We start from the raw sequence: 26,783 nt of genomic DNA, 5'->3' as shown, positions 1-26,783 counted from the left end.
TTGATAAACACGAGATAGAGACATTTGCTTAGAACTAGTTGTATAGCTTCAGTCTTGCCATCTTGCTCCTAGATTCTCCCCTCAGTTTATGTCTTCCAGTTCAAAGCGCACTAGAAGCGTCGAGCTCGTGGGATGACCGCTAAAGTCTGTTAGGTGCAGGAAGCGCCAGCCAGGCACAATGTACTGCAACCGGACTGCAATGACTCTCAAGTTGGGATTGATGCTGAAGCTCAGATCGGCCTTGACGAGAATACGCAAAAACACTAGCTCGTTGTCCTCATACTCCCACTCCAAAGTCTCATCCCACATTGGGTCTGTAGAGGGCAAGTTTTCACCACTACGCAAGAAGCCCAGCTTGTGCTGGCGGTAGCCGCTGGTCTTCCTCTTGATAGGTCCGAATGTTTTCCCAGGGTGAACCAGCGTACATGTGACATAAGGCTTCCAATCGCCACCGCCCTCTTCACCCTCGCCATAGCCCTTTGGGGGAGCTATTTCCGAAGCGCCGGCAATGTGAAGACGAAGCCGTTTCTTCTTGCCCGTCATGATATCACCCGATCCGCCGACTCGCAGAGCGGCTGGCTTTAATACAAAACCGTCAGTCCCGGTAAACAGTGCCTCGTTGAGCTGCATGCCGGCATTGAACGTCTGCCAGTTAAGGGCGCAAACCTGGGCTCCTAGAGCCCAGTACTTGACGGGGGTTAAATTACGCGACGAGATGCGAGTACCCTTGGGGAAAACGCGCATCATGTGCTTTGAGTTGTGGCGGGCAATCTGATTGTTGCTGTGTGGCATATGGGTAGACAGACCGGTCTGCGCGAAGAGGTGAATCCAAGTCAGCATTGGTGGTTCTTGTCAATAGTATCGTTGGCATTTTGGGGACTTACTTCAGAAATGTTGATAAGATGGTGGTGAGGTCCATTAAGCAGCTCACCTGGATCAAACCAACTATTGTCACTGGGTTTGACTGACTGCGCATACACACCAAGGGCCTCCAGCTCGGGAATAATCTTGCCATCATGCTCCGTTTTCTTTCGCTGGTGGTACTCTTTGTGAGCCGCCTTTTCTTCTTCATCATCGGAGCTGCTATTAGAGCTGCTGTCGGAATCGACAAGCTCATTTGGGACATGATACTCGACAATGACAACCACACGATGTCCGAAAAGTCCAAGGGGAATATGGGAAGCCGGCGAGTCGCAGTGACCTTGGTGATCAAGGGCTTGATTAAGCAGGCGCTCGCCAAAAACTTCGTTCATGATTTCAACGATCCGAGTTTGGCCGCGGGGCGAGCAGTGGTTTTCGAGTGAAATCAAAATTGGGCTGGTCTGAAAAGCAGGATCGTTTTCAGCGAGTTGGGCCTCCTTGTCTATGACATTGCGAATAGTTTCGCAAACAGCACGCAGAGAGATGTGTGACACCAGAGTGTATCCATGAGTCACCTTAGGCTCGTCTTTGTCATTATCGTTGTCCCAGGCGTCAATCTCGACACAGCGCGAGCCTGCCGTGAGAGCAGTTTCGTACGCAGTTGCGGACGATGAGCCATAGAGCTGGTGCGCCATGAGGTAGGTGTTGTGGCTGCTCGAGACAAAATACTCGGGCAGCGTGTAGCTGCGCGACAGCAGCTCTGGTGGGACCTTGAAGTATGGCTTCTCCAGCAGAGCCACGAGGCCAGGCGACGAGGGACTGCCATCTCGGGCGACATCAGCAGCATCGAGCTCGCCGCGGTCAACAAGGAACTGCTGCACGGAGCTGCTGATGCGCAGTTCGGCGCGGTGTAAAGCCGAGTGGCGGGCAAGATGGCCACCACCGGCCACGGTGTTGCCGTCGATTTCGTCGCCGACGTCATCGGCGTCTTCCTCCTTGGACCGATGCTTTTTGCGGCCGGTGAGATTGATTTTATTAAGGCTGGCCGCGAGGAAGGCCATTTTGGATGAGATATTGATTTATCCGCTGCTGAGTGGAAATTCAATGGTGGCGATGTGGGTGGAGATGGTTGTGTTGGCTGTGTTCTTCTTGAAAGGTTTCAGATGGCTTCACATTCGCTTGCGACAACCAGCACGAACAACAGCAGTCTTTCACTGCGGGGACTTATTGGACCAGCTCTGGGATACATGACGTGTCAGAGAAGCTAAACTCGATTGGAGAGCTGAGCTGTATCAGGGAATACGGAGGTATTCCATCAGGAATGGAGAGACTAGGGTTGCTATGCGCATAGGGTTAATATGTACCAAGATAGGGTTGGGTCGCAAAAGATGCAGTGGATGAGATATCGCAGGACTTTATCACGAAAGTATAGTCAACTAGTTAGAACAAACTAGCCATAACTGCAAATAGTACTACACTCGTGTAGCTATTTAAGCAACTGCGTGCGATTTTACGGGCCTGCGGGAAAATCAGAAGAAAGCCCGCCGAGAGAACGTGGGATATGGTCGCTGTAGCGGATGCGGGGATATCAGACCCCTCCCTCTCTCTATAAACCACGCAAAGGTGATGCATGTGCAGTTGTAGTCATGGCACAACTCTCCAATGTTTCATCAAGCAAGGAACAAAGGTGAGGGGCACATGAATAGTTGTGTAGTGGGCGGATAGCGCATTGGGGGCATTCAGTGGATGGTTATAGAAGTGTATGACTAGCTTCCACACTCGCGCATGTGGCGATATGCAGGCATGAGCTGAGATGAGTCTGTGTATGGACTGACCTGTAGCAGCAGAAAAGGGGCGGCACATGGCAGGAGGGGAGGGAGGCCCGGATGGGTTAACGATTGAGGAGGTTGACGTTGACGTTGAGGACAAGTGGAGCGGTGCTGGCTGAGTGAGGCATCACCCCATACTTTCACATGCCGCAAAAGGATGTTGACAGGGGCAATCAGAAGCGCCAGCGCAAAGGAGAAGGCACACACTGCTATTGCTGACCTGACTAGTTATGTGAGGTGCGCGAATAGGAAACTACCCAGCACATTGCTCATGAAAGAAAAGGTATCTGAGTGTATAATTGCAGAGAACCGCGGTGGTTTCTCTTGGCCAGCATAATTCTGTCAAATATTGCGCGGAAAGCTGGACGTCCTTCTTTTTTTCTTCTTGCTACTATCCGCCCAAAGTCACACTTGGCCCATCTTGGTGATGTCGAGGATGGGCTGTGGGTGGTCAAGAAAGGAAGCTACCGTTGCTGTCGCTGTCATGGGCGCCCCGCCCCACTCCACCCCACAACGTTCTCGCGCATCCTGCCAATTCTCTAACCTTCTTCCTTGCCCGCCAGCATTGCGCTCGCTCGCTCTCTGACTCAAGCTGCGAAGGATTCCTGAGCTTCCGTTTTTTCCCTTCCTGCCATCATCGTTGCGCCTGCTCCTGCGGGTTTGCTGCCAATTGGAATGGGGTCGGCTAAAGTCGCAGAGCAGTTGTGCTTGCAGCCTATCCGCAAGCTTGGGCGCCGCCTCCGGTGCTGTTTAGTGGGTGGAAGCACTGAACCCCAGGCTGCGTGGGACCTGTACACTCCCCTGAAGACCCTTAACAGCGCTAATAAGACAGTGAGGAAGCTTTGACCCTTGACATGGCCAGCTCTAAGCAGCCCACACATCCCAACTAGCCAGAGCGAGCCGTCTTAGCTAGCGATTTGTTGTATGTACATACAAGTACCACCTCGACCACCTCATTCTCCATGAGCGTCTGCGTTTGGGCTTCCGTCTGTCCGTTTTCGCCGTCCTTTTAACTGCTCGTTTTCCGCCGTCTTTTTGATTCCTCTGCCTTTCCCTTCTGCACCACCTTGTTGACCTCTTTCCTTCCTCTCTTTGTTGCTGGCGTTGACGCGGCTTCTTTACTAATTGCGATTACCATTATTCAACACCAGAGTCCCCAACTTTGCCCACCACGTCACGATGCTTTCCTCAACCTTCAGATCTCGCGCTGCTGCTGCTGCTCTGCGTGCTGTTGCGCCTGCTCGCGCCCAGTCTACCTGGTCTGCTGTGCCGTTGGGCCCTCCTGTACGTTGTGTTGTGCCTTGCTTCTGTCTTGACTTTTGAATCCAATTGCTAACAATGACCTGATATGGGATGGGTTTAGGATGTATGTCTCACATGTCTCCTCATCGAGATTTCCCGATCGTCTGATACGTATTAACACGAGCTCGACAGGCCATTCTGGGAATCACCGAGGCCTTCAAGGCCGACAAGTTCTCGGAAAAGATCAATCTTGGTACTTCCGCCTTTGTTCCTACCAGACCCTTCCACCCACGACCGCATACTGACCTCTCTTCACTACAGGTGTTGGCGCCTACCGCGACGATGCTGGAAAGCCCTACGTTCTGCCCTCCGTGCTGGCCGCCGAGGACAAGATCACGCAGGCCCGTCTGAACAAAGAGTACGCCGGAATCACCGGTGTCCCCGAGTTTACCCGTGCTGCTGCCAAGCTTGCCTATGGTGACAATGCTTCCCTACTTGAACGGACTGCCATTACCCAGTCCATCTCCGGCACTGGTGCGCTGCGTATCGGTGGTGCTTTCTTGGCTCGGTGGTACCCTGGCGCAAAGAAGATCTACTTGCCCAACCCCTCCTGGGCCAACCACGGCGCCATCTTCAAGGACGCCGGGCTGGAAGTGGGCACTTACCGGTACTACGACGAAAATACCATTGGCTTGGACTTTGAGGGCCTGGTAAAGGATATTGAGTCGGCGCCTGAAAAGAGCATCTTCCTGTTCCACGCTTGCGCACACAACCCCACTGGTGTTGACCCTACGTCTGAACAATGGAAGGAAATTAGCCAAAAGGTCAAGGCCAAGGGCCACTTCGTCTTCTTTGACATGGCTTACCAGGGCTTCGCCAGTGGTGATACCACTCGCGATGCCTTTGCTCTACGTCACTTTGTTGAGCAGGGTCACAACGTTGCTCTGTCTCAATCATTTGCCAAGAACATGGTTAGTTGTGAATCCAAGACCCCCAAAAATCATGCCAACATGATCTCACGCTAACATCTTAATCTTCTAGGGTCTCTATGGTGAGCGAGTTGGTGCCTTTTCCATTGTCAGCTCTGATCCCAAAGAAAAGGTCAACATTGATTCTCAGATCAAGATCCTGGTACGCCCCATGTACTCTAACCCGCCTGTCCACGGAGCCCGCATTGCCTCAGAGATTCTCAACAACCCCGCCTTAAATGAGCAATGGTTAGGTGAGGTCAAGGGAATGGCAGACCGCATCATCAACATGCGCAGTCTGCTCCGCGGGAACCTAGAGAAACTGGGTAGCAGCCACGATTGGTCACACATTACTAGCCAGATTGGCATGTTTGCTTACACGGGTCTCAGCAAGGAGAAGATGAAGCAGCTTGCTACCGAGCATAGCGTGTACGCGACTCTGAACGGCCGCATCTCGGTGGCTGGCATTACGACCAGCAACGTCGGTCGTTTGGCTGAGTGCATCTTCAAGGTTGCTGGTTAAGCAATACCATACCGTCTTGTAATGGCAATAATGACAGGAATGTACGAGTAGTTACATACTCAATACAAAATAATCGGATTAGTTTTGATATGCGATTACCTTGCTTCATGGACTGTCTATTTATGTACAGCTGTAGGAAGATGGTATGTTGTAGTTGTGGTATAAAATCATAAATCGTAGCGTAGTTTCTTGTCTGTTCCATCGACATCATTAGATGGGATGTCTTGGTTCACCCGACTGATCTGTTTAGCCTCTCCAGATCACTCTCAACCTCGTCCAATTTCCTGCTCACATCAACATATGACTCGGCGACCTCTCGCATACGCACTTCTTTGTCTTCCTGACCCTCGACACCAACTCCATACTCTGCCAGCTCCATTTTGCGTGCTTGGATGGCCTCTTTAAGGCGTATTCTAGCATCACGTAAATGTCTCCCGTAGTTGGTCAACGCCGAGCACACCTCTTGTGAATAGACCTCTTTGTGGATTTTATGCAGCGCCATACTTGCTTCAGCTTCAGCCTTTTGTGCCTGTAGCGCAAGCTCGGCAGCAGTATGCTCCGCGCTCCGTGCGATGGCTCCATGCTTTGCTTCAAGGGCGCGCACGAGTTGTGTCAGTACCTGCATGCGCTGCTCCAACACGTCGACTACATTGGAACAGGTGGAAAGGCGAGCTTTTGCTAATTCTGACTTTTGTTGACTGAGTGATGCTTGTAGTGAGGCGACTGTTGCAGGTAGATTGGATATGCTTCGTTGAAGGTGGGACGGGGCTGTATCAGGGTGGGCCACTCGAGCTAGATCTAGAGCTGAGGCTTCGAGATTTGCAGAAATGAGAGGCGTGCATAGTGGTAGAATTGAGGCAAGATCTGAAAAAGGCGGCGATGACAAAAGTAGGGATGTTGTTTCGGCGGAGAGTGGTTCGGGAGGTGTGATTATCGACGGGAGGAGAAGAAGCAGGTCGAGGGCATCGTTAGGAAGAGACTGAGACGTAGAGATTGCGGCCTTGGGATCGCGGCGAGCGGAGGTAGTAGTGTCCCAGGGTTGTGAATTTGGTTCTTGCGAAAGTGCGCCCGTGACGGCATGGCTGAGAAGATGTTGTCGGGCTTCTTTGAAGCGGTGCTGGTCAAGTTCCTACACAGGCAGTCAGCCAGTGTTACCATGCAAGATATTGCATACTGAGCTGTGTGGAACGTACATCGCGAAGCCGTTGGCGTTCTGTGCCGTCGCTACGGGATACACTGGTTCCATCGCTATTAAGTACGACTGTGGTCAAGGTGGTGTAGAGAGCTTTGAAGTCTGGGTGGTTTTCTAGAATGGCCTCGTCAATAGGTGGGAGCATGGTGGCTGTAGACTTGGCAAGATTTAGAGCCCAAGGCAAAGGTAAGAATGGAAAGCAAAAAGCTAGCTCCCTCTCCGATTGGCACGGCTGTGGCCAGGAAGACGGGCTTCGAGTTTTGATGGGAAGCTATGAACTTGATGTCTAAAGGCGGTGAGATCCTGGGCTTTCAAAGCCAAAGGCGGAACGACGCCTTTCTGCCGTCTTGCGACACCCCACTTCCTGGTCCTGGACCACAAGTATATATACAGATATAGGCCAGTCAGTATCTGCAATTTGGCTATCCGTGCAACTTGAAAATCGGGGTTATGAATTGGTGCACCACCGCAGCCTCGTCGAAATCTCGTTCCTTGACTTTGCAGAGCCAAGCGCTGTCTCTCACCCTCTTTTGATATCTCGAGCCACCCTTCCAGCTACGAACAGCACAACCGCCTGCGACAATGGCCCGGATACCGCAGATTCTGGGCTCTTTGGCTCGGCCTATTCTATCGCCCTCTCCGGCTTCAACAGTCAGCGCCGCCGCTGCCTTCAGCACGTCGGCCACCCTGAGCGTCAAGACGATTCGTGCCGCACACATTCCCAGCACATTTGTGCCTCCGTATCCATACGGTGAGCGCACGCTTTACAAACAGTCAAACAAGGGCCTGTACGGCCTGGCACGCATCCGCTTCGGCAACCACGTCGCCAGCGGCCGCAACCCTATCAAGTCGCGACGCACCTGGAAGCCCAATGTTCACAGGAAGCGCATGTGGAGCGATACGCTCAACGCCTGGGTCAAGGTGCGCATGACCATCCGCGTGTTCCGCACAATCATCAAGGAGGGCAGCCTTGACACCTACCTGCTCAAGAACAAGCCGCGCCGGATCAAGGAGCTGGGACCCGGTGGTTGGAAGCTGCGGTGGCTCGTTATGCAGACTGACTCTGTGCGCGCCCGCTGGCTGCAGGAGCGCATGGCCTTGGGTCTTCCGGAACGCTCGCCCGAGGACCAGAAGGCCTTTGATAGCGAGGCCCAGGACATGGTGCAGATTGCCGTAGATTATGCTACGCCTGGCCCTCTGAGCAGGGTGACTCGCGACCTCCTCAAAATGCGTGAGGAGGAAGGTGGTATCTGGGCCGGCGAAGAGTTTGAGCTCGGGGATAGTGCAGAGCACGAGGATGCTGGGGTTGAAGGAAACTATGAGAAGGAATACATTGGTGCCAACGACGGCGTGGAGGCCACTCCGGAGGTGGTAGCTGATCAGACATCAGCCTCGGAGACACCCAAGCCGGTGCAGCAGTAGAAGGGAACAAGGGGGGGAAAGCCAAAAGAGCACAACACTCACTGTACAATAACTACTGATCAGAACAACCTGATCCCATAACTACTACTACGACTTCTGTACAACATTAAACTTTCATTATATCCACCGGCAATCCATATCCTTTTGTGAACTTCTTTTTTAACTGTTCTGCTTTTATGCTATGGCTCGTGTCTCATACTGTCTTTGTTTTTTTGCCCTTTTTTTTCTACTCAAACCGCAGGTCCCAGCCAATGATGGGACCCAGCTTCGGCAGCTCATCAGCTACACTCTGCACATCTTTGTCACCTCTTCCACTGACGCAAATGACAATGTCCTTGTTCTTGTCCATGGTCTTGGCTAGCTCAATACCACCCCAGATACCGTGGGCACTCTCCAGAGCAGGAATGATTCCCTCTAACTGAGAGATAGTGCGGAAGCCTGAGAAGGCCTGGGCATCAGTGCAAGCAATGTACGAGGCACGGCCGCTGTCCTTCCACTGAGAGAGCTCGGGACCAACACCGGGGTAGTCCAGGCCGGCCGACACGGAGTGGGTATCGGTAATCTGGCCCTCTTCGTTCTGCAGAATGTATGTCCGGACTCCGTGAAGGACACCCTTGCTGCCAGCAGACAGGGTGGCACTGTGTCGCAGAGTATCAACGCCATCACCAGCAGCCTCAACACCCAGAAGCTTGACGCTAAGATCCTTGCTAAAAGGGTAGAACATACCAACCGCGTTGGACCCACCACCAACGCAAGCGACAACAGCATCGGGAAGCTTGCCAATCTCCTTCTGGAGCTGCTCTTTAGTTTCGTTACCAATCACACTCTGGAAAGTACGGACAATGGTGGGGAAGGGGTGAGGGCCAATGGCAGAGCCAATGATGTAGTGGGTGGTCTTCAGATCAGTGACCCAGCAACGCATGGCCTCGTTGACAGCGTCACGCAGAGTCTGAGTACCAGCGGTGACTGGAACAACCGTGGCACCGAGAAGGCGCATACGGAAGACGTTGAGCGCCTGGCGGCGGACATCCTCAGCACCCATGTAAACTGTGCAAGCCATGCCAAACTTGGCACAGACAGTGGCGGTAGCCACACCGTGCTGACCAGCACCAGTCTCGGCAATGATGCGAGTCTTGCCCAGGCGCTTGGCAATGAGAATCTGACCCAGTGCGTTGTTAATTTTGTGAGAACCGGTGTGGTTCAGATCCTCACGTTTGAGCCAAATACGAGCACCACCGGCATGCTCCGTCAGGCGAGGAGCCAGGTGCAGGTGGCCGGGGCGGCCCATGTATTCGTAGTAGGAACGGTACTCCTCCCAGAAGGACGGATCATCAATCATCTTCCCAAAACCCTCCTCCAGCTCGCTAAGGCAGTCCATCAAAGCCTCAGGCACGTACTGGCCACCAAACTCACCAAAGCGGGCAGGCAAAGATCCATGGAGGTTGCCCAGTTGGCCAACTAGAGCGGAATCTTCGGCCTCGGTCGTCTTTTGCGCAGCCTCGGTCTGAGCAGCAGCAGCAGTGTTGCGGTCCTGCTCATCACGACCGCAAAGCTCGGCGCAGAACTTTTCAACAGCCCCAGGACCCTCGATGGGACCAGCCTGTTGGAGAGTAGTGATGATCTGAGAACCGACGACAATACCCTCAGTCAGCTCAGCAAGCATATCAAAGTGTTCGCGCTTGGAAACACCGAAACCAACGGCAGCAGGACGGCCGCCACTGTAGTTGCGAACACGTGCCAACAGCTCAGGAAGTTCCGAGTTCAGCTTGTTAGAGGCACCAGTGACGCCCTGGCGAGAAACAACGTAGATGAAAGAATCAGCCAGCTTGCACAGAATCTGCATGCGGGCATCGGAGGTGGCAGGCGCAATAAGCGGCACGTAGGACAGACCAGCCTTGGAGCACAGGCCACGGAATGTGATAGCCTCCTCGGGGGGTAGGTCAACCAGAATAAAGCCGTTAACTCCAGCAGCTTTGCAGTTGTCGAGAAGCTTTTCCTCGCCGTAGGCAAGGAAGGGGTTGTAGTAGCCCATGAGCAGAACGGGGACCTTAAGGCCTCTCTCGCGGGCAGACTTGATCATCTCCAGCGTGTTGGTTATGGAAACGCCATTCTTGAGCGCAACCTGCGTATATGCGCGTTAGTGAGAGTAGAGACGGCGAGAAGCAAAGCGCATCCAACTTACAGTATGTGAAGTCTGGATAGTGGGACCGTCGGCAATAGGGTCGGTGAAGGGCGCGCCAACCTCGATGATGTCTGCGATATGTTAGTATAAGCACTCTCATGGCTCTTCATAGCAGGGCATCCCGGTCATGACTCACCAGTACCACCGCGCTCCATGGCCAGCAAGACGTCGGCAGTCGACTCTTTGGTCGGGAAGCCCGCGGTGACAAACGACACCAGGGCAGCCTATTGTCATCACATCCGGTTGGTTAGCACGCGTCTTGGTCTCATGCCGCCGCAAGATGGGAAACCTCACCCGCTTCTGGGCCTTGCAAACTCTGAAAGTCTCGTTGATGGCCTCCATGATGAAAGGCTTTCCGGGAGAAAAGATGAAGCAAGTAGAACAACAGTCAAATCAAACCACGTCAACAGAACAACGCGCTTGGTGGATCAAGTGAGGCTTCGAGAAGAAACAAAAGCGGCGTTGGTGGTTTGGCACACGGCTGGTGCTGTTTAATGTGGGGTTGGACACGGCACAGATAAGATAGTGAAAGAAGGCGGGGCAGTATGGAATTGCAGAGGAGCAGTTGTGTTTATGTCTTTGTGTAGTTGCACGGGAAGTTCAAGCAAAGTCAAAGTGACACAGTGAACAGCAGGACATAAAAGTTTCCTCAGGAAAAAGTCTGGTGAATATCAAAGCAAATGGACGGAAAGAACCCGGTATGAATGGACCAGACGTCTTTGGCGGGGTTCTTTGGCATGGCATCTGAAGTCCTTTATACAAATGGCCCTCTCGCTGTGGCCAATGTCCAACTAGCACCCGCATGGCTTGTCCACATTTTTAGGGACGCATTTTTCACAAATATGACTACACCGTCGGCGGCCTGTAGGCGGGTGCCACCCCAAAACGGCCAAGGCAATTGTGTAGCCCCGTACCCTAAATCGGACATTCCCAAAAAAGCCAAGTTATTTTTCTTGAAGCTGACTAGTTGGTTAGTTATCCATTATTAGTCCAACTCTAGAAATCACAATACATGCAAGACACTAGTATGAGATAAGATTATTTTGTGGTAAGTCTACACGTCCTAAGACCGCGCCCTTGCTCCCCTTGCTCTGCCTCGACTTCGACCTTGACCTTGGCGCACAGTCGCATTTGCACGACGCGGTGCTGATGCTACCGGATCCCCGCGTTGAGAAAGTGAAGTACTTCTGGTCGACATCCTTTGCGGCATGTTGTCGTTGCTATCTTTGTGAGACAGATCTGTAGGCGATGTGTTTTGTTTCTCAGACGTATGTGCAGTTTCATGTTGTTCAATGTGGTCAGAATCAGTCATTGGTGATCTTAGGCCGGCAACAGCCCTGTGACTAGATGTTTGCCCAATACGGCCTGTTGCTCCGCCTTTTTTCTCTCTCTCTCTTCCCCTGGCCCTGCCTCTAGAAGGTCCCTTGTTACCGACAATGGAAGAGTAGTTGGTTTCGGATTCCGGTGTATCTTCGTGGCTTTTGTGTGGATTTCTGTAGAGGGAACATTGTTCATTGAACGGAGAGGCAACTGTTTGCTGGTGGCTGGGAATCGTGAAGTTAAAAGATTGAACCGAGTCAGGTAATGAGTCATCTTCGCAAGACGGCTCGATCTTAATGCTGGGAGACTTCCAGGCCAGTGGAGTAGCAAACTCTTGAGGGATACGAGTAGTAACAGCCTCCTTGCTTATTGTTCCGTGCTGGCCATCCCCTCCGGTACTGACTTTCTCCGAGGCGTTTGGCGAGTTGACATCTGGACGTGTATGCTCTGTCTGTGTGAATTTGAATGACTGGTTACACATTCTCATGCGTTCCGCCATTGACAGGACAGCTTCTCCTGGTGAGGACAAAGGAGAATACAAACTGTCTTCGTGCACCCTTGTGCTTGACTCATTCTCGTTACTAGTGGACTGGATACGGCTGGGGCGAGCACGACGTGGTGGATTCGCTCTGGTGGGAGCAGGAGGAACTATTTTCGCTGAGGTGGACTTTCTCGTGCGACCTGATACTTTTGTAGTACATTGCACACCGAGACCTGATACGGTACTAGAATCGGCGTGACTTGCTGCCTTTGTTTTATCGAGATCAAGAGCAAAGACTGGAAAGTTAACGTACACAGCGTTGGCCCCCTTGATTTTACCGGATGGTCTTTGGGACAACGACGTAGAGATTTCGTTCCCGTGTTTAGGTTCAGACAACCTATTATCTTGAAGATCCCCATTCCCGGTGGTGTGATAGGGCATGGTTACATCATCTTTGAGGCATTCCTCTTCCTTTTCACATAGTCCTTCAGCGTAAGAAGAGCGTGGTTTGGAGTGTCGTAGAGACATATTCCATAGATCTGCCCTGTCCATCCGTGCCTTGTGAGCTCGTTGAAGAATACCATTAGGCCCAGGCCTCTCAGTATCAGAAAGATCGTGCGTAGCAGCGCCAACCGCAGTCGTAGCAACAGGCTTCATGGAATCATGCGTGGTAGTCGCAAAGTTGTATGGAGTAAAGCTCATGCCACTCGGTATTAATCTTGGTAAACCTGACTGGGTTTCTCGAAGCGCAGGATCAACATGGCCGTTCAAGTCTACTACATTTAGAAGTGTGCTCTTCTTGGCCTGCTTGACATTTTGCGACTGATGTTTGAGATCGTTCTCATCATCGTTCCTTTGGCGGAAACGTCTTTTTGCAGCCTGTACCGACCCGCAAGCAAGCTTGGACATTTCAGACTCATTCAGCCCCAAGCTGTCTCTACTGAGTGCCTGGTACGGATTAAACAAGATGCGGTCATCGCTATCATCTTGTTGGTAATATCCAATGCCAGGTAGGTCGTGAAGTTTTGGAGGCTGCTCTGATGTTATAGGAGCACCGCTGTGGTCCAAGTCGGGGTATATAGAGTTGTCGCCGTTTTCAATTAGATATATATCGTCATAAGTAGTATCCGCTACAAGCAGGATGCTATCGTCATTCCCACGCATTGCCGAACCTTCCCTGGGGGCAGGACTTAGGCTGACGTTATTAGAAGATACTCTCCGTGCCAGAACACCTTCAGTAGCCTCATGGGCTGACCTGTGTCTGGACTTGGCATGGTCTGCCTGGGCACGAAGATGCTGCATGCGCTTGCTGGTGTTGCTACGTGCATCTTCTCCGATACGCTTGAGTAAAAGCAAATTGTGCGTACGAAAGTCAACCAAGCTCTCTACACTGCGCTCATCAGCAACGAGACGAGTATCATGCCCTAGCACAGTTCTTTTGGGAAGATAATAGTTGACAGTGCCAGCTCGTCGACAGTAACTACAATTGCAGTTTCCCACACACTTTGGGCATTGCCAGTGTTCCATCTGCTGTACGTCTTGTGGTGTCTGGTCAAAGCTACGATACAGAGTAGCGTAGCAGTAAGCTTCTTCGCAACCTGGCGTAGAACAGAGCTGCATCTTGTAAAGGTGATGGCGATGGGTACACACATGGCATCGCCTTGTGTCAAGGACTTGTTTCTCCTCAAGCTTTTTGACGGCACCCCTTTTTGGTTTCCGAGCTTTGCCCTTAGTAGTAATCTCGAGCTCTGGTTCGGATTCTTCCGACTTGAACTTCCGACTCTTGGATTTATCCTTGAATGGACGACGTAAAAGTCCCTCCTGACACACCTGGGCCAGTGTTTTCTTGCGCTTTTTCTTATTGACAAGCTCCAAGGGCACTGGAGAATGTTCAAAATCAATGAAGTTATCATTTCTTATGACTGTAGCACGCCAAAGTTCGTAATTGTCGACTAGATCATTCCACTTCCACTGCTCGCACCACTGTAAATTGGAGATACAGTAGCAAGATCGGCCCATGGCGTAACACTCCATGCAAATGTCATATGTATCTTCGTCATCATCAACAAGTATGCGAATGCATTGCTTGCAGGTAAGGAAGCGGTTGAATATGTTTGCACGACAGAAAGAGCAGGTGATGTTGGAGTCAAACTCTATGAACTCTATGTTGGTCTCCTTAAAGCCAAACATTTCGTCGCTCAGGATATCAGCAAATAAAAAGAACAAGCGTCGAAAGTCGGTTTCGAGAGTTTGCCATCTGGGGGAAACACTGCTAGGATTAGGCTCCCCAAGACTACCAATATCCGGGTTTTTATGAGACTTGTACTGGGTCATCTTTTCATGATACTTGTGGAGGGTGTGATAAATGATGCTCTTGTTTTTGTACTGCTCGTCCCGACACACCAGACGAGCTTTGGGCAGAGCTTCATGAAGTGCAAGCTCGAGCGTTTCGACAGTTGTTCGGTTCCAGGCCACTTTTATTGTTCGAGTGCCGCGGTTCCAGACTTGATGTGGTGCCAGGGGTGGGACGAGAATGAAGTCGCCGGGCTTCTGTTCCACTACGTAGACAGGAAACGTCGCCTTCTTCCAGGCGTTGATCTGAGCAAAATGCTTTTCGATTTCAATATCATGGCCTAGCATAGATAGAAAGTACTCGCGCACAACCTCTCTGTCTTTGCTTTCAGTCATAAACCAGATTGAACTGCCTTCGGACTCGTGCTTGTGTGTGCCCTTGGATGCCTCCACCATGATGTTTTGCCCAAGACTGGCACACATTTCTCGATGTGCAGGTGTAAATGTACCCTCGTGGCCAATATAGCACATAAGGTTCTCGGCGCGCATTTGTGGAGGCAGGCTAGACATTAAATCACCAGATGGCGCTCCTAAGTGTTCCGCGGAGCGAGGTGCAGAGCTGCCACAAGAGACAGGAATACCACAATCGGTGACATTTTCATTCATGTAAAAAAGATTGGGCGGTATAATCTTGCGAAGAGCTTCTTCCCATTCTGACGGGCAATCTATATCCTTGAGGTACAGCCGCTGGCGTCGTTCATCGCGGAAGTTTAGGGGAGTCCATTGGTTCGCCAACTTTGGCATCGATCGAAGATAATGACCGGTTGTCATCGGGATGTCAGCCTGGTTCATGATATCGCGTACATTTTCCTCTGTAATATAAAGCGTCAATAACAGTCTTCTATCTACGCGCTAACGGGTCTAGAGAATGGGAAGGGAATTCAATGTACGTTTCTTATCGTAGTTCTTCTCCAGCCAGTCTACACTAAACAGATCACTAGGCAGAGCTTCATTCCACTTGTCAATGACAAGCGGTCGACCGCCTTGAACGACGTGCAACAAAACAAGCTTTTCGAACTCCTGTTGACTGAGGTTCTTGATTTGTGAAGCCGACACACGCAGCACCCATTCGAAGTTGGCTGTTGCTTCAACGAGCTTGTGGAGGTCGATATCTGGCGGTATTGGGTCGAACTTTGCCTGTGGATAGAGTGGCGTTGGCATGGTGATACGAAAAAAGCGGCAAAAGAAGAAGTGCCGTGATGAAAGTTGGACTACTTGATGGCAAAGACTAGTCGCAAGAACAGAGCAGCTAAATATGTCGCTCACTCGAGGTTGAAAAGGTCACATTAAAGAAAGAGGTTACCGTAAATCGCGATTGGCAAGATCGCGTCGCAGGTAGCCTCCATGAGGGAAGAAAGCACAGAAAAAACGTTGCTCTAATGACGTAGGTAGAGTATTCGAAGGCAAAGCTGAAGTGCTCGACAACCACTCCCCTTAAGGTTGCTCAGAACATTGTCATTTATCGCACTTCCTATCACCACGTGACAGCGCGTGAAGCACGATTTCTCACGTGACGCGCCGACCTAGGCCCACTTTTAACCTTTGTACGACCTAGCTCAAGCTGTATAGTGGGGCACATCAAGATAGCTTTTCAACGCCGGAAGCCTCCGAAACTCCGAGCTAGTATTTTGGTTTTCACACAAAAGGGCTTGTGGCACGTCTCATTGTATCTGCTACTATGTGATTAGAATATTGAGATAGAAGACTCTATTCTGTCAGAACATCTTTATCCCCCATTAACCTCCAATCACGAATTCGAGGTCCTCCTCATCACTTGGATCCGGCATCTCTGCTTCACGGAGCCACTTGACATTTTGTTACATGAAGACGATATTACTGGGAAACTTTACCAAGTGTGCCGATATGTTCCGTCAGATTGCTTTTCGCTCCAGCTTCGCAGGGAAGGCTTGGCAATTGCAATTTTGCCGACTCCTGTCGTCCTCACCATCCCAGACTACAGCCATCTCGTCTAGACAAGTACCTCTGTTCTTGACACGCCCACGGAAAGCAACATGCTCCTTGGCTGTCGTAAAAGGACTATCGCCTATCTCTACAGATAATCGGAAGGGTGCTATCTCTGCTTCGGGACTCGATGCTGATGGGCTTCCGCTCGAGTACTCGCCCCCGAAGACCGGCTTTTTATCTATTTTACCCAAATCATGGGTCCCTTATGCCGAACTTGCTCGAATGAACAACCCCCAGGGAACATACTACCTCTTATTACCCTGCATCTGGTCAGCCCTCATGGCTGCGCCAATGACCATGCCTATCACTTCACCCATTACTGTCCTCGAATATAGCGCTCTCTTTGCCTCTGGTGCTTTCGTTATGCGTGGGGCTGGTTGTGCCATCAACGACTTCTGGGACCGCAACTTCGACCCTCACGTTGCCCGCACCAAGTTCCGTCCTATTGCCCGCGGAGCCATCACTCCATTCCAGGGCTTAATGTTTACAGGTACTCAGATGCTCGTTGGCCTTGGCATCTTACTACAATTCCCGCTTCCGTGTCTTTTCTACGGAGTCCCCAGCGTGGCCTTTGTGGCTTTATACCCTCTTGCTAAGCGTATTACATATTATCCGCAAGCTATTCTGGGTCTAACATTCTCTTGGGGTGCGATAATGGGGTTCCCAGCTCTTGGCGTTGATTTGATGCACAACAGCGCTGCCTTGGCTGCCGCTGCATGCCTTTACTCCTCAAACATCGCTTGGACTATCCTCTATGACATGATCTACGCACACATGGATCTAAAGCACGATATCCAGGCTGGTGTCAAAAGTATCGTTGTCAAGCATGCTCAGCACACCAAGAAGATAATGTCCGGCCTTGCTGTAATTCAAGTTGGGCTCTTGACAGCGGCCGGAGTTGCTGCTGGCTCTGGACCTGCCTTCTTCATCGGAGGTGTCGGTGGTGCCGCAGCCACTCTCGGTGTCATGATCAAGAAAGTTAACCTAAGGGATGTGAAAAACTGCTGGTGGTGGTTTAGCAATGGGTGCTGGTTCACTGGCGGTGCCATTGCAACTGGCCTGGGCATCGATTATTTGATACAATGGTCTGAACGTGTTGAGACCACGCCGGCCGAGTAGATCTTGGTGTTTTGGCTGTTCTCCAATCCAAAGGGCCTGACATATCTTATGAGAAATCGAGAAGTATTTGTACAATTATATCCTTACTCAAATACAATACACCTCATGCTGTGTACAAACTTGAATGCAAGCCGCTAGATGTTTGAACATGACATGTGGTAACGCATCCACCGTGTTCAATGATGAAGCTGAAGCGAAAATGTACACCCCATAGTGTCTATGCATTACATGTTCACCATGAAAGAGATTGGTGTCGGGCCAGTGTGTGGGTTTTGTTCGTTTCTTTGTTTTTTGTTCGTGACAGGCTTTTTAACCCTCTTTTTTATTTTCAAAGGTCATCATTGCCCATAATCCGTGACTATCAGCATCCTAGCCTGCAATGCCGCAATACAAGCAACCATTGACTCCCGAAGAAAATAAACCCCCACAACTTGACTTTTGTTGCTGTGCGATACGTTTATGATCTAGGCTTCTCCTTCTTCTCCTTCCACAGAGCCATCAGACCGACACCGGAAACCTTGACGACCTTGAAACGGACACCGGGAATATCACCCTTGGCCTTGCCCTTGCGACCGAAACCAGCCAGCAGAACCTCGTCGTTCTCATCAACGTAGTTGAGGCAACCGTCGTTGGGGACTAAATTGACAATATCAGTACAAGCCTTTACACAACAGACTCATGCAAAACCGATTTGGTACCCATATCATAGCGGTTCAAGATACCAGGAATATGTTTTGTATGATGGAGAATAGATTGGCGACGTACCGAAGGCAGTGACCTTCTTGGAGTTCTTGATCAGCTGAACACGAACACACTTGCGGATAGCGGAGTTGGGCTGCTTGGCCTCAACACCGATCTTCTCAAGAACGATGCCCTTGGCGTGAGAGGAGCCACCGAACGGAGAAGACTTGAAGGCGGTACCCAGAGCACGCTTCTTGTAGGCCAGATCGGCCCACTTCTGATCTTTGCGGTTGGTCCGCAGCTTGCGGGCGGAGTTAAGACCACGAGGCATTTTGGCTGTTCGATAAAATTATGTTAGCAACGGTGGTTTTGCTATCGAAGTGTGCGAGACGAGTATTGCGAATTGCGATTCCGATCCGAAGCGAAGAAGTTAGGTGTTGGTGTTGTTCAATGTTCAACTACTGAAAATTGACCCTCATCTATAGTTGATAGGGTGTGTCGAATTCGATATCGTAGTCGTAGTTCGAATGGATGGCGTCGAAACGTGGATCGTGGATCGGAATTCAATCGCGTGGGTATTAGGAATCGTGACAAGTCGAGCAACATATAACGTACCGGTTGTATGTCGTGGAAGACTTAATGTGATTTGGGAGGGAGGTGGACTGGGACTGAAAAAGTTCACCAAACAGAATGATAGGACTTGATGGAGGCTTGCTGACAGGCGTCCCGCTTTTTTTGACTGTAGGGTCGAAAAGCCCTACAAAATGACCAGTTTACCTGCACTTTAACTAGTGAAAATTGTATTTAGTGTGTAGTAACGCCACATTTTTCTGTTATGTGTGCGAGCCTCACGTGCAGATAAGATGTGTTAGTAAGCGGTTTTTTTCTCAAGTGTGGCTGATTCAAGTGGATTTTTGTTTTCTCCTTTGTTTGCACCGACCAACGACCAACATACCACACATCGACAGGGTTTCTAGAACCCACAGTCTTCAAGTCGGCACATTTATTTTACTCGCTGAGCAAGTCGCAACGCAACTCAAATTCAAATTCAAAGGCCGGGCTCCTCGGATGCATGTTTACTCTTATTTCCGTAATTACAGGAACTGATAATAACGTAGCCATGTCTCCCTTTCCGAAATTCAAAGACCAGGCGTCTGGGCCATTGCCTTCTCGCACGTCGTTCCCCACGAATCCAGTTCCCGTGCTAGGTCCAGCTCCAACTTCACACACGTCATCATCATTACCTGGGTCTGGAGCAAATACACAAGTAGTTCATGTGCACGTGAACACTCACACAAATCCACACTCATACTCACGTACCCACCACACTCACACACACCTCAACTCCCACTCAAGAACTGGATCAAGTGCTGAGACAGGCGCAACACCACACAGAGTCCCCAAGATGCCATCAACCCTGGAGCGCGACCGCTCGGATGCTTTATGGGCCGAGATGCAAGCCACCTTGGAGGAAGTCGAGCTATCAGCTGGTGGGAGTGCCCATGTGTTTGGACAAGATCATGATCAGAGACTAGCCCAACTACGAACCGAGCAAATAGCGCTCGCGCAAGCTTGGGCTCGTAGCGAGGCCGACGATGCTATTGAGATCAAGAAGGACAAAGACATCAAAGCCTCGATATCCGGCCTTGCCGAAACCTCACGAGATACGGATGGCGGCGGTAAGAGTATCGGGTCTGGAGCACAACGGCCTTCAACAACCGCAGCGGCAAATGAACGACTCGGGGCTAAACTTCAGGAAGACACTGAGGTTGACATGCTCCTGGCACGAAAACGCCGTGAAGCCAATGATGTCTACTTCGATCGTGTGAACAAGGGCGTTCTTGATGTCGTTGCGAAGCTGGGCGATGTTGCCAGCGCCATGAGTGTGGTTGAGTGGAAAAGTCGGGCCATATGGAACGAGGTAGAAGGCACCCAAGAAAGTGGGAAGTGATGGTTACAAGTGCTACATGAATGTGATGAGTGTCAAATGGGAAGAGTGAGTTAGAAGACAAGAACACTATCGGAAAATTGCTTAAGATTCCCATAAGGCACACATGATTGTGCCTATAACTACTTCTAGTACTTGCACACATGTAGTAGTTAGTTGGCTAGTACGTCTGCATATCTAACTAGTATTTTGTTTTAGTTAACTAACTAGTTAGTCAGTACATGCCTAGTATTGTGGGTGCTCCGTCGGTAGGTTTTTCTTTGTGGTTGTCGTTGTCTTCGTTAAAGCTTAGATATGTTGAAGAAAGCCCAAATACTACTAGCTACCACTATGTGAAGCTACCAGTATAGTGATATTTGTAGTTATTTCATGAAAAGCCAAGATAGACTTTAGCCCAAAGCCCATCTCGACTTCAAAGACTCGGACGCATGATGCATGCATGGAGTGCAGAGGTAATTTTATCATGAGGCACCTGTCACCAGCTGTCATCTCACCAGCCGGCAGAGACCCAATGTCGTCATGTCCAACTACGAATCTTGCCTCGACCTTGTGGTGCAACCTCAGTACACATCTCCCACAATAGTTTTACCAATATCACGATAAAACCCTTCCTACTCTTAACTTTCACTCCCACCATATTCAGAGTCTTCATACTTAGCAGCTAATCAAACACACTATTGTCCCATACGCAACAATACCGAACCCGCTACGATGCGCCCTTTTGCAGCTATTGCGACTGGCCTCGCTCTGTTCCACGGCGTTGCCGGTTTCCAGATTGACGGGATCGATAATGTTGAGAACGTTCAGAATCTTGAGAGTCTTGTGATGGTCACTTACAAGAAAAATGCACCCAAGGTGGAGGCTATGATTGAACAGGCCATTAATGCCGTAGAGAAGATGGGCGGCAAAATCACCCACCGCTCCAATTTGTATCCGTGAGTGTTATTTTTTGCTCCTATGACGTTTGTATTTTTTCATGGGTTCTTGGTTGCTAACCACGACCATTTATCTCTGGATCAGTGGCTTCTTCGCCAAAACTTCGCACCCGGTTATTAATGCCATCAAAAGATGGGGTGGTGATTATGTCACAGTTGAACTAGATGGTGAAGTCGAGGCTTATTGATCGAAAGAAGACCTTTCTAATAACTAGAAAGTCCCACGTCACGACAGCCAGAAGGCTAATGCAGCATACTTCGATTATCTGATTTTGGAGGTCCTAAATTCAATGTTTCCAAACAAGCCTGTGCTCTTTCTATATTCTCGTTACAGGGCTCATGATAGTTATCCGTTACTTTTCTTTGCAAAATTGTGCTTTGCCCATATGGCCTCGTTCACGTCTTGGGTAATATTTACCCATGCAAGACTCGGTGATATATTTTCTGTTTATCGAAGTCAAGTCATCTCGACAGCGGTATTGTTGATATTGTCAGCATGCCAACCCTACAAATAGAAGCATCTTAGGGTTGTGCTCCTCTGACTACATCGGAATTGCCTTCAACTCGTTCACGTTCTAACATCACAAATCGCCACAAGAGGAACGCCATTGTAAAAGTTCCCAACCTAGTGGAAGCTGAACGACAAAAGGCCGTACTTCTCCTTTTCTTGCTCGGACCAGACTTTGCTTCTAAGCTTCACTAGGCATTCTCCTCCGACTACTACTTGACTCTAGCACAAGACATCAATGGACTGCTGGGCATAAAAGGGCTGCTCTCTCCCTCTCTTCCATAGTATCTAGAATGGAAGGCATCGATCATCGTTCGCCTTTCTTCCCCTTCATTGAATACATTCTCTTTCATTGAACTCTCTGAACTTGTGACGTTCCGGATACTTCTCCGTACAGGACAACAGTGAGTCCTCCTATTAATCACTGATAGGTATCGATACCCCGTTGCCCTTGGGTTATAGTCGGGCGATAGTATTCTGCTCTCATACTTCGACACCCTAGTCCTGTGATTTGTTCCACGGCAGCTGGTGCATGTTGCCATTGCTTCTAGTAAATGATTATACGCTAAATTTGGCGGTTCATCAAGCCCACTTTGACAAGATGTAGCTATTGGCTGTGGTCTTTGTCTTGTGGATTCAGCTTCGATGAGCACAACGGCATGCCATAGTTAACTAGTTAAGGATCTTCAACCAAGCCCTTTGTTCGGCCAGCCATATGTAAAGGGTGTCTTTGTGGCTGTTCAATCAAGGCCGCTTTATTTCAAGCAGGTCTCCGTGCTGTTGCCCTTTCGCATGTTTCTACAAGTACAGGGTGTCAGTAGGAGATGTATTTGCGATACCAAAGCGTAAAAGCAACTGACACGCCCAGCCGGTAAACGATGCTTTGTCTCCGGGACAAGCCGCGAGGTTCAAGATAACAAAGCCATAAAAAGTAAAGGTACGGTGAAAAAGAAAGTCTCGCCTATATCAGATCGCGACTTCCCCCGCTCAGAACGCGACTCCGTTTGGTTTAGCCCACAAAATCAACTCAACCCCTTGAAACCCTCTGCTAGAATTTCCCGTCTGTATTTTATTTCCCCTACATCTTCACGACAGTCCATCTAGCGAGCGCCCTATCATCTCAGACAACTACCATCGCCAGCAGTCTGTGACTCTGTCTTTCTCTCGTTCTCTCTTGCTGTTCTTCAGGTGTGCCCAGATCTTTTGGCTCAAACCGCTGAGTGGGTGATCCAGTCTCTACTTCAAAAGCTTTGTCCCCCTCTTCCCCCACTACAAGCCCTTAAACCTATCTGGGTTGTCTATCAATTCCAGCCCCCTAGCATTTGCCCTGTGATTTACACGGGCACATTTTCCGCCAGTTCTTCAGAGTTTCATACGGTAGCAGCACTGGCCAAAAAGTCTAGGCTAGCTCCTGTTGTCCGCTATTTCTCTCCAGACCAGGGGTCTCTTGAGCTATTCTTTATGCTGTACAACCAACTTGCCCCCCTCACTAGGTCGTTCAAGCAACTCAGGTGCCCAATTCGAGTCCCGCAACCTACCGATCCGTGGTCTTTTGCTCCTAAAGCCGTCATCTTGCACCAGCTGTAGCATTGTGTTTTCGCTCAGCTTGATTTTCAGCGTCGAGGAAACTCGTTGTATCTAGCATCTGGCTTCTCGACTACCCACCGCCCGCATCAAGACACTTCGTTTGCCTGCCAGCACATTTGGGCTGCTGTCTCGACCGCCGATTATTTGCCGTCATCATAACACCCCTTAACTGGCTTGTCTTCTGGCATCCTCGTCCAAGATTTCAGCTTCCAGATTCAAGCCATTTCTCTCTCAAGACCACCTAAATCAGTCGGTGGTTATACCTCTAAAATGCCCGTCCCTTTGCCTACCGAAGAGGCCCTCGTGGAGTGGGTAAGTTGCGTCTCCTTCCTACCGGCCTAAACTAAAGCATGTGACGGAATTGCTGTACTTTCTGTGGAAGAAGAACACATGTCGCACACTACATTATGCTCCAGATCGAGATTGCATGAGCCTCGACGCTCTATTTATTTATCATGGCTTGCTAATGTATTTCATATAGGTTAACAAGGGCTTTCCCGTCACCGTTCCCATCAGCTCTCTGATGGACCTAGTAGACGGTGTAGCACTTTCTGAAATTCTCCTCGACCTCGACTCTTCCTACGATACCAGTGATATTGATAGAGATCCGGCATCTTGCACTCGCTGGCTCACAAAAAAACGCAATTTACAATCTGTACATAAAGCACTTTTCCGTTTCATCCATCGCGAAACCCCCGACATCGAAGTTCTGTCTCGGCTAGTTGATATCCGTGAAATTAGTGACAACCCGACTTCCGATGGTATTGCCCAGGTACGACGAGCTCGCACTTGTCCCCTCACAACTTGCAACCAGAGACTAATTGACCTTTCTTTGAAGCTTTTATATATCACCATTGCCGCATCATTCCTCGGCCCCGACCCTGAAAAATATGTCGACCGGCTTCGGCAACCCGGCCGCTTTACTAACGACGTCATGTTCCAAATCCAACAAATCATCATGAACCAGCAAGAAACCGTTCGCAGAGAAACACAACTCGCCAAAAATGCCGAATCACTAGAAGCCGCCGCCATCAGCTCCCGAGACAGCGCTCTTGCTCACGAAGAAGAAAAGATAACACTGCTTAATCAGCTTGACCTTGCTCAGAAATCACATGCCGACACCATGACAAGATTAGAGCATCTTCAAGACAGCTACGAAGCCCTGCGCTCCGAAGAGTCTCGTCTTCAAAGAGAACTGGATGTTTTACGGAAGATAACCCAAGATGGTGCTTCTGATTCTCAAATCATCAAAGTACTAGAAGACAAGATCAAGGAACAAGATGAACTGATTGCCAATCAAGAGGCTCAAGTTGAGGATGACCGTGTCATCAAGACCAAACTAACGAATGAGGTGACTACTCTCCGCCAAAAGAGCGAGCTTGCTGAGCAACTCGATGATGAGCTCAAGGAACTCAAGTACCGCATGGAAGAGCTCAGCCGTAAAGCCAACGCCGCTGAGCGTTACAAGCAAAAGCTCGAAGGCCAGCAACACCTACAACGCGAAGTCCAAAACCTCCAGTTCGAAAAAGACCAGCTTCAAGAAACTTTGAAAGAGCATGAAAAGGTCATTTTGCGGAACCAAGCACTTGAGAAAACCTTGGCTGAAGTTCGCCGTCTGCATTCGGCGGCAGAAGGTGAAGTATACGAACTTACCACTTTGAAGCAAACATTAGAAGAAGATATCCGCGCATTCCAACACCAACTTGCATTGATGGAGGAACGCAAAAACCATGATGAACGCTTCATCAACGAGCTTCAAGAGCAGCTCAACAGTGGCGACGCCCGTCCTGTTACTAGCACACCCAGTGCTGCTACTGGTGGTTTCAGTCTTGAAGATGAACTCGAAGGTGCTGGCGACTCTCAACCTAATCTCCAGCTTGAAATTTCGCGTCTCAAGGCGGAAAATACTGTTCTTCGAAAGGGCCTAGGCGGTTCTACCGAGGCTTCGCGCTTGAAAGAAGAACTCGAAGAAGAGCGTCGCAAGCACATGCGCCTCAAAGAGCAACACGATGACATCATCACCAAACATGCTCTTGCTGAGGATCAGCTAAATTCTCTCATCGAAAATTCGATCAATGGAGGGTGGGGTTCCTACATTCCAACCTTTGCGCGAAAGAATGTGCTAATAGAATACTATTACAGTGATGAGGCCCTCAAATACATGTCTGACCGCCTCAAAAAGATAACCGCCGAGCTCGAGACAGAGAAGATCAAGGTTGAAGAGCTAGAAAGACTTGTCGCCGACAAGGACCGTGAGCTTCTCAGTGCCCGGGCCGACTTGTCCACGATCGATAGCGATCCCCTTGAAGGTCTAGAAAAGCTTAAGGCAGCGGACGAACTTATTGCCCATTCTCTTCGTACTGAGCTTGAAGCTGCACGCATTCGACATACTAACAGCCAAGATGATCTCGACCACCACCGCCGGCAGCTTATCGAGGCTCTGCTAGCCAAAGATCGCTACCGCAAAGAAGTCGAAGAACTCCGTGCTAACCCTAACCTAGGCCACATTGAGGGAGCCGTGGCTGAGTCGAGTAAGAAAGCCACTGAGAAGATTGAGAAGCTTCGCGAGCGTCTTAAGCAACGCCAAACAGTAAGTGGCATTGCCGATAACTCTTTATTTGACACCCTTTATGATAAGCCGCAAACATTGCGCCGTATGCAGCCGTGCAACAACTTCACTCCCCTATCGGCCATACCTTGTGTATCAAAGGTTTCTTCTCCCAAAAGTGCAATGATTGAAAGTTCACCTCGCTCAATTAAGCGAGACGCTTTCGAGTACATGGAGAGGAATAAGGAACTCAAGCCTCGCACACAACGGCATCTTCATCGCCGTGAGCCTTCAAAAGCCGTGTGGTCTATTTCGATGTTGTGGGGGTGAAGTACTGCAAACTGGCCTGTGAGGTTGAGGAAACCAGGGCATGGCAATCTACATGTTTTCAATTCTTCGCTTCCATTTTACCCCCCCCTCCCCTTTTTACTCCTCCTTCTTGCTTCAACAGGACATAGGCCCTAACATTTTGATTTGACTTTTCTGTGGTTTATAGCAACTCGAAAAGGCCGAGCTCGAAAAGCACGAGTTGCAGCGCAAGCTCAAGGCGGCGCTCGACGGGGAGGCTCTTACCGAGCAGAAAGTGAGTTCCCAAGGACATCCCCCGATTTTTTCATGTGTGTTTTTGTTTTTGCTCTGGGTTTTGCTTCATCGAAATGGAAGCACTTACACCCGTGGTCTTTCGTCGTCCTTGCTATGTACTATACCATGGTTTCTTTTAACACCAAATCATATTCTACAGCTGAACTCCATACTCACACATCCCCGTATCATTATAGGCGTCATACGAAGCCATCATCAAAAACCTGTTGCGCGAGAACGCGCTCGTCACTACCGCTTGGTACGACATCAACAGCCGCGTTCAAAGCAGTCATGTTATGGTCCAAAAACGTCAGGATATGCCTCGCAGCTGGCTCAACAAGCAGCGAAACATGGTCAACAACGGTAAGCCGGGTTTATTGTAGTTTGCTCTTTTGCGCGTGGGTAAAACAGAGGCTTGATTGGTGTCTGTGTCTAACAAGTTTTTTTCCTAGCCACTCCAAGGCGTTGAACTACTCGCATCCCAGTCAGCCATGGAAAATGTTGGTCTTTCCTGGCTCTGGACCCGGTACTGGTGCTG

At 50.0% G+C, this 26,783-nt stretch overlaps 11 protein-coding genes across 11 annotated transcripts; 6 read left to right on the top strand and 5 right to left on the bottom strand.

Annotated features, from left to right (window-relative positions):
- Positions 1 to 81: 81 nt before the first annotated feature.
- BROUX77_004172 (uncharacterized protein) lies at positions 82 to 1,922 on the bottom strand (the record flags this gene model as incomplete). The annotated part of the gene is made up of 2 exons (XM_073748905.1): positions 82 to 810; positions 885 to 1,922. The coding sequence occupies 2 exons, from the start codon at positions 1,920 to 1,922 to the stop codon at positions 82 to 84; spliced, it is 1,767 nt and encodes a 588-aa protein (XP_073606597.1).
- A 1,947-nt stretch (positions 1,923 to 3,869) lies between these two features.
- On the top strand, positions 3,870 to 5,423 carry BROUX77_004171 (uncharacterized protein; the record flags this gene model as incomplete). Its single annotated transcript, XM_073748904.1, has 4 exons — positions 3,870 to 3,974; positions 4,125 to 4,185; positions 4,254 to 4,903; positions 4,974 to 5,423. The coding sequence occupies 4 exons, from the start codon at positions 3,870 to 3,872 to the stop codon at positions 5,421 to 5,423; spliced, it is 1,266 nt and encodes a 421-aa protein (XP_073606596.1).
- Positions 5,424 to 5,652: 229 nt separating this feature from the next.
- Positions 5,653 to 6,760, bottom strand: BROUX77_004170 (uncharacterized protein; the record flags this gene model as incomplete). Its single annotated transcript, XM_073748903.1, has 2 exons — positions 5,653 to 6,552; positions 6,617 to 6,760. 2 exons carry the CDS (start codon positions 6,758 to 6,760, stop codon positions 5,653 to 5,655), a joined length of 1,044 nt encoding a protein of 347 aa, XP_073606595.1.
- A 437-nt stretch (positions 6,761 to 7,197) lies between these two features.
- Positions 7,198 to 8,037, top strand: BROUX77_004169 (uncharacterized protein; the record flags this gene model as incomplete). The annotated part of the gene is made up of 1 exon (XM_073748902.1): positions 7,198 to 8,037. The coding sequence occupies one exon, from the start codon at positions 7,198 to 7,200 to the stop codon at positions 8,035 to 8,037; it is 840 nt and encodes a 279-aa protein (XP_073606594.1).
- Positions 8,038 to 8,263: 226 nt separating this feature from the next.
- On the bottom strand, positions 8,264 to 10,561 carry BROUX77_004168 (uncharacterized protein; the record flags this gene model as incomplete). The annotated part of the gene is made up of 4 exons (XM_073748901.1): positions 8,264 to 10,159; positions 10,220 to 10,290; positions 10,356 to 10,443; positions 10,514 to 10,561. 4 exons carry the CDS (start codon positions 10,559 to 10,561, stop codon positions 8,264 to 8,266), a joined length of 2,103 nt encoding a protein of 700 aa, XP_073606593.1.
- Positions 10,562 to 11,282: 721 nt separating this feature from the next.
- Positions 11,283 to 15,533, bottom strand: BROUX77_004167 (uncharacterized protein; the record flags this gene model as incomplete). Its single annotated transcript, XM_073748899.1, has 2 exons — positions 11,283 to 15,184; positions 15,263 to 15,533. The coding sequence occupies 2 exons, from the start codon at positions 15,531 to 15,533 to the stop codon at positions 11,283 to 11,285; spliced, it is 4,173 nt and encodes a 1,390-aa protein (XP_073606592.1).
- A 660-nt stretch (positions 15,534 to 16,193) lies between these two features.
- Positions 16,194 to 17,456, top strand: BROUX77_004166 (uncharacterized protein; the record flags this gene model as incomplete). Its single annotated transcript, XM_073748898.1, has 1 exon — positions 16,194 to 17,456. The coding sequence occupies one exon, from the start codon at positions 16,194 to 16,196 to the stop codon at positions 17,454 to 17,456; it is 1,263 nt and encodes a 420-aa protein (XP_073606591.1).
- Positions 17,457 to 17,913: 457 nt separating this feature from the next.
- Positions 17,914 to 18,468, bottom strand: BROUX77_004165 (uncharacterized protein; the record flags this gene model as incomplete). The annotated part of the gene is made up of 2 exons (XM_073748897.1): positions 17,914 to 18,092; positions 18,222 to 18,468. The coding sequence occupies 2 exons, from the start codon at positions 18,466 to 18,468 to the stop codon at positions 17,914 to 17,916; spliced, it is 426 nt and encodes a 141-aa protein (XP_073606590.1).
- A 789-nt stretch (positions 18,469 to 19,257) lies between these two features.
- On the top strand, positions 19,258 to 20,088 carry BROUX77_004164 (uncharacterized protein; the record flags this gene model as incomplete). The annotated part of the gene is made up of 1 exon (XM_073748896.1): positions 19,258 to 20,088. One exon carries the CDS (start codon positions 19,258 to 19,260, stop codon positions 20,086 to 20,088), a length of 831 nt encoding a protein of 276 aa, XP_073606589.1.
- A 708-nt stretch (positions 20,089 to 20,796) lies between these two features.
- BROUX77_004163 (uncharacterized protein) lies at positions 20,797 to 21,208 on the top strand (the record flags this gene model as incomplete). The annotated part of the gene is made up of 2 exons (XM_073748895.1): positions 20,797 to 21,020; positions 21,106 to 21,208. 2 exons carry the CDS (start codon positions 20,797 to 20,799, stop codon positions 21,206 to 21,208), a joined length of 327 nt encoding a protein of 108 aa, XP_073606588.1.
- Positions 21,209 to 23,385: 2,177 nt separating this feature from the next.
- BROUX77_004162 (uncharacterized protein) lies at positions 23,386 to 26,628 on the top strand (the record flags this gene model as incomplete). Its single annotated transcript, XM_073748894.1, has 5 exons — positions 23,386 to 23,427; positions 23,597 to 23,887; positions 23,954 to 25,705; positions 26,160 to 26,246; positions 26,443 to 26,628. The coding sequence occupies 5 exons, from the start codon at positions 23,386 to 23,388 to the stop codon at positions 26,626 to 26,628; spliced, it is 2,358 nt and encodes a 785-aa protein (XP_073606587.1).
- Between the last annotated feature and the right edge of the window lie 155 nt (positions 26,629 to 26,783).

The sequence above is a fragment of the Berkeleyomyces rouxiae genome, assembly GCF_048999995.1.
Source record: "Berkeleyomyces rouxiae strain 22BRR77 chromosome Unknown BrBRR77_ptg000003l, whole genome shotgun sequence".
Taxonomy (NCBI): domain Eukaryota; kingdom Fungi; phylum Ascomycota; class Sordariomycetes; order Microascales; family Ceratocystidaceae; genus Berkeleyomyces; species Berkeleyomyces rouxiae.
This window is presented reverse-complemented; position numbering and strand designations above follow the sequence as displayed.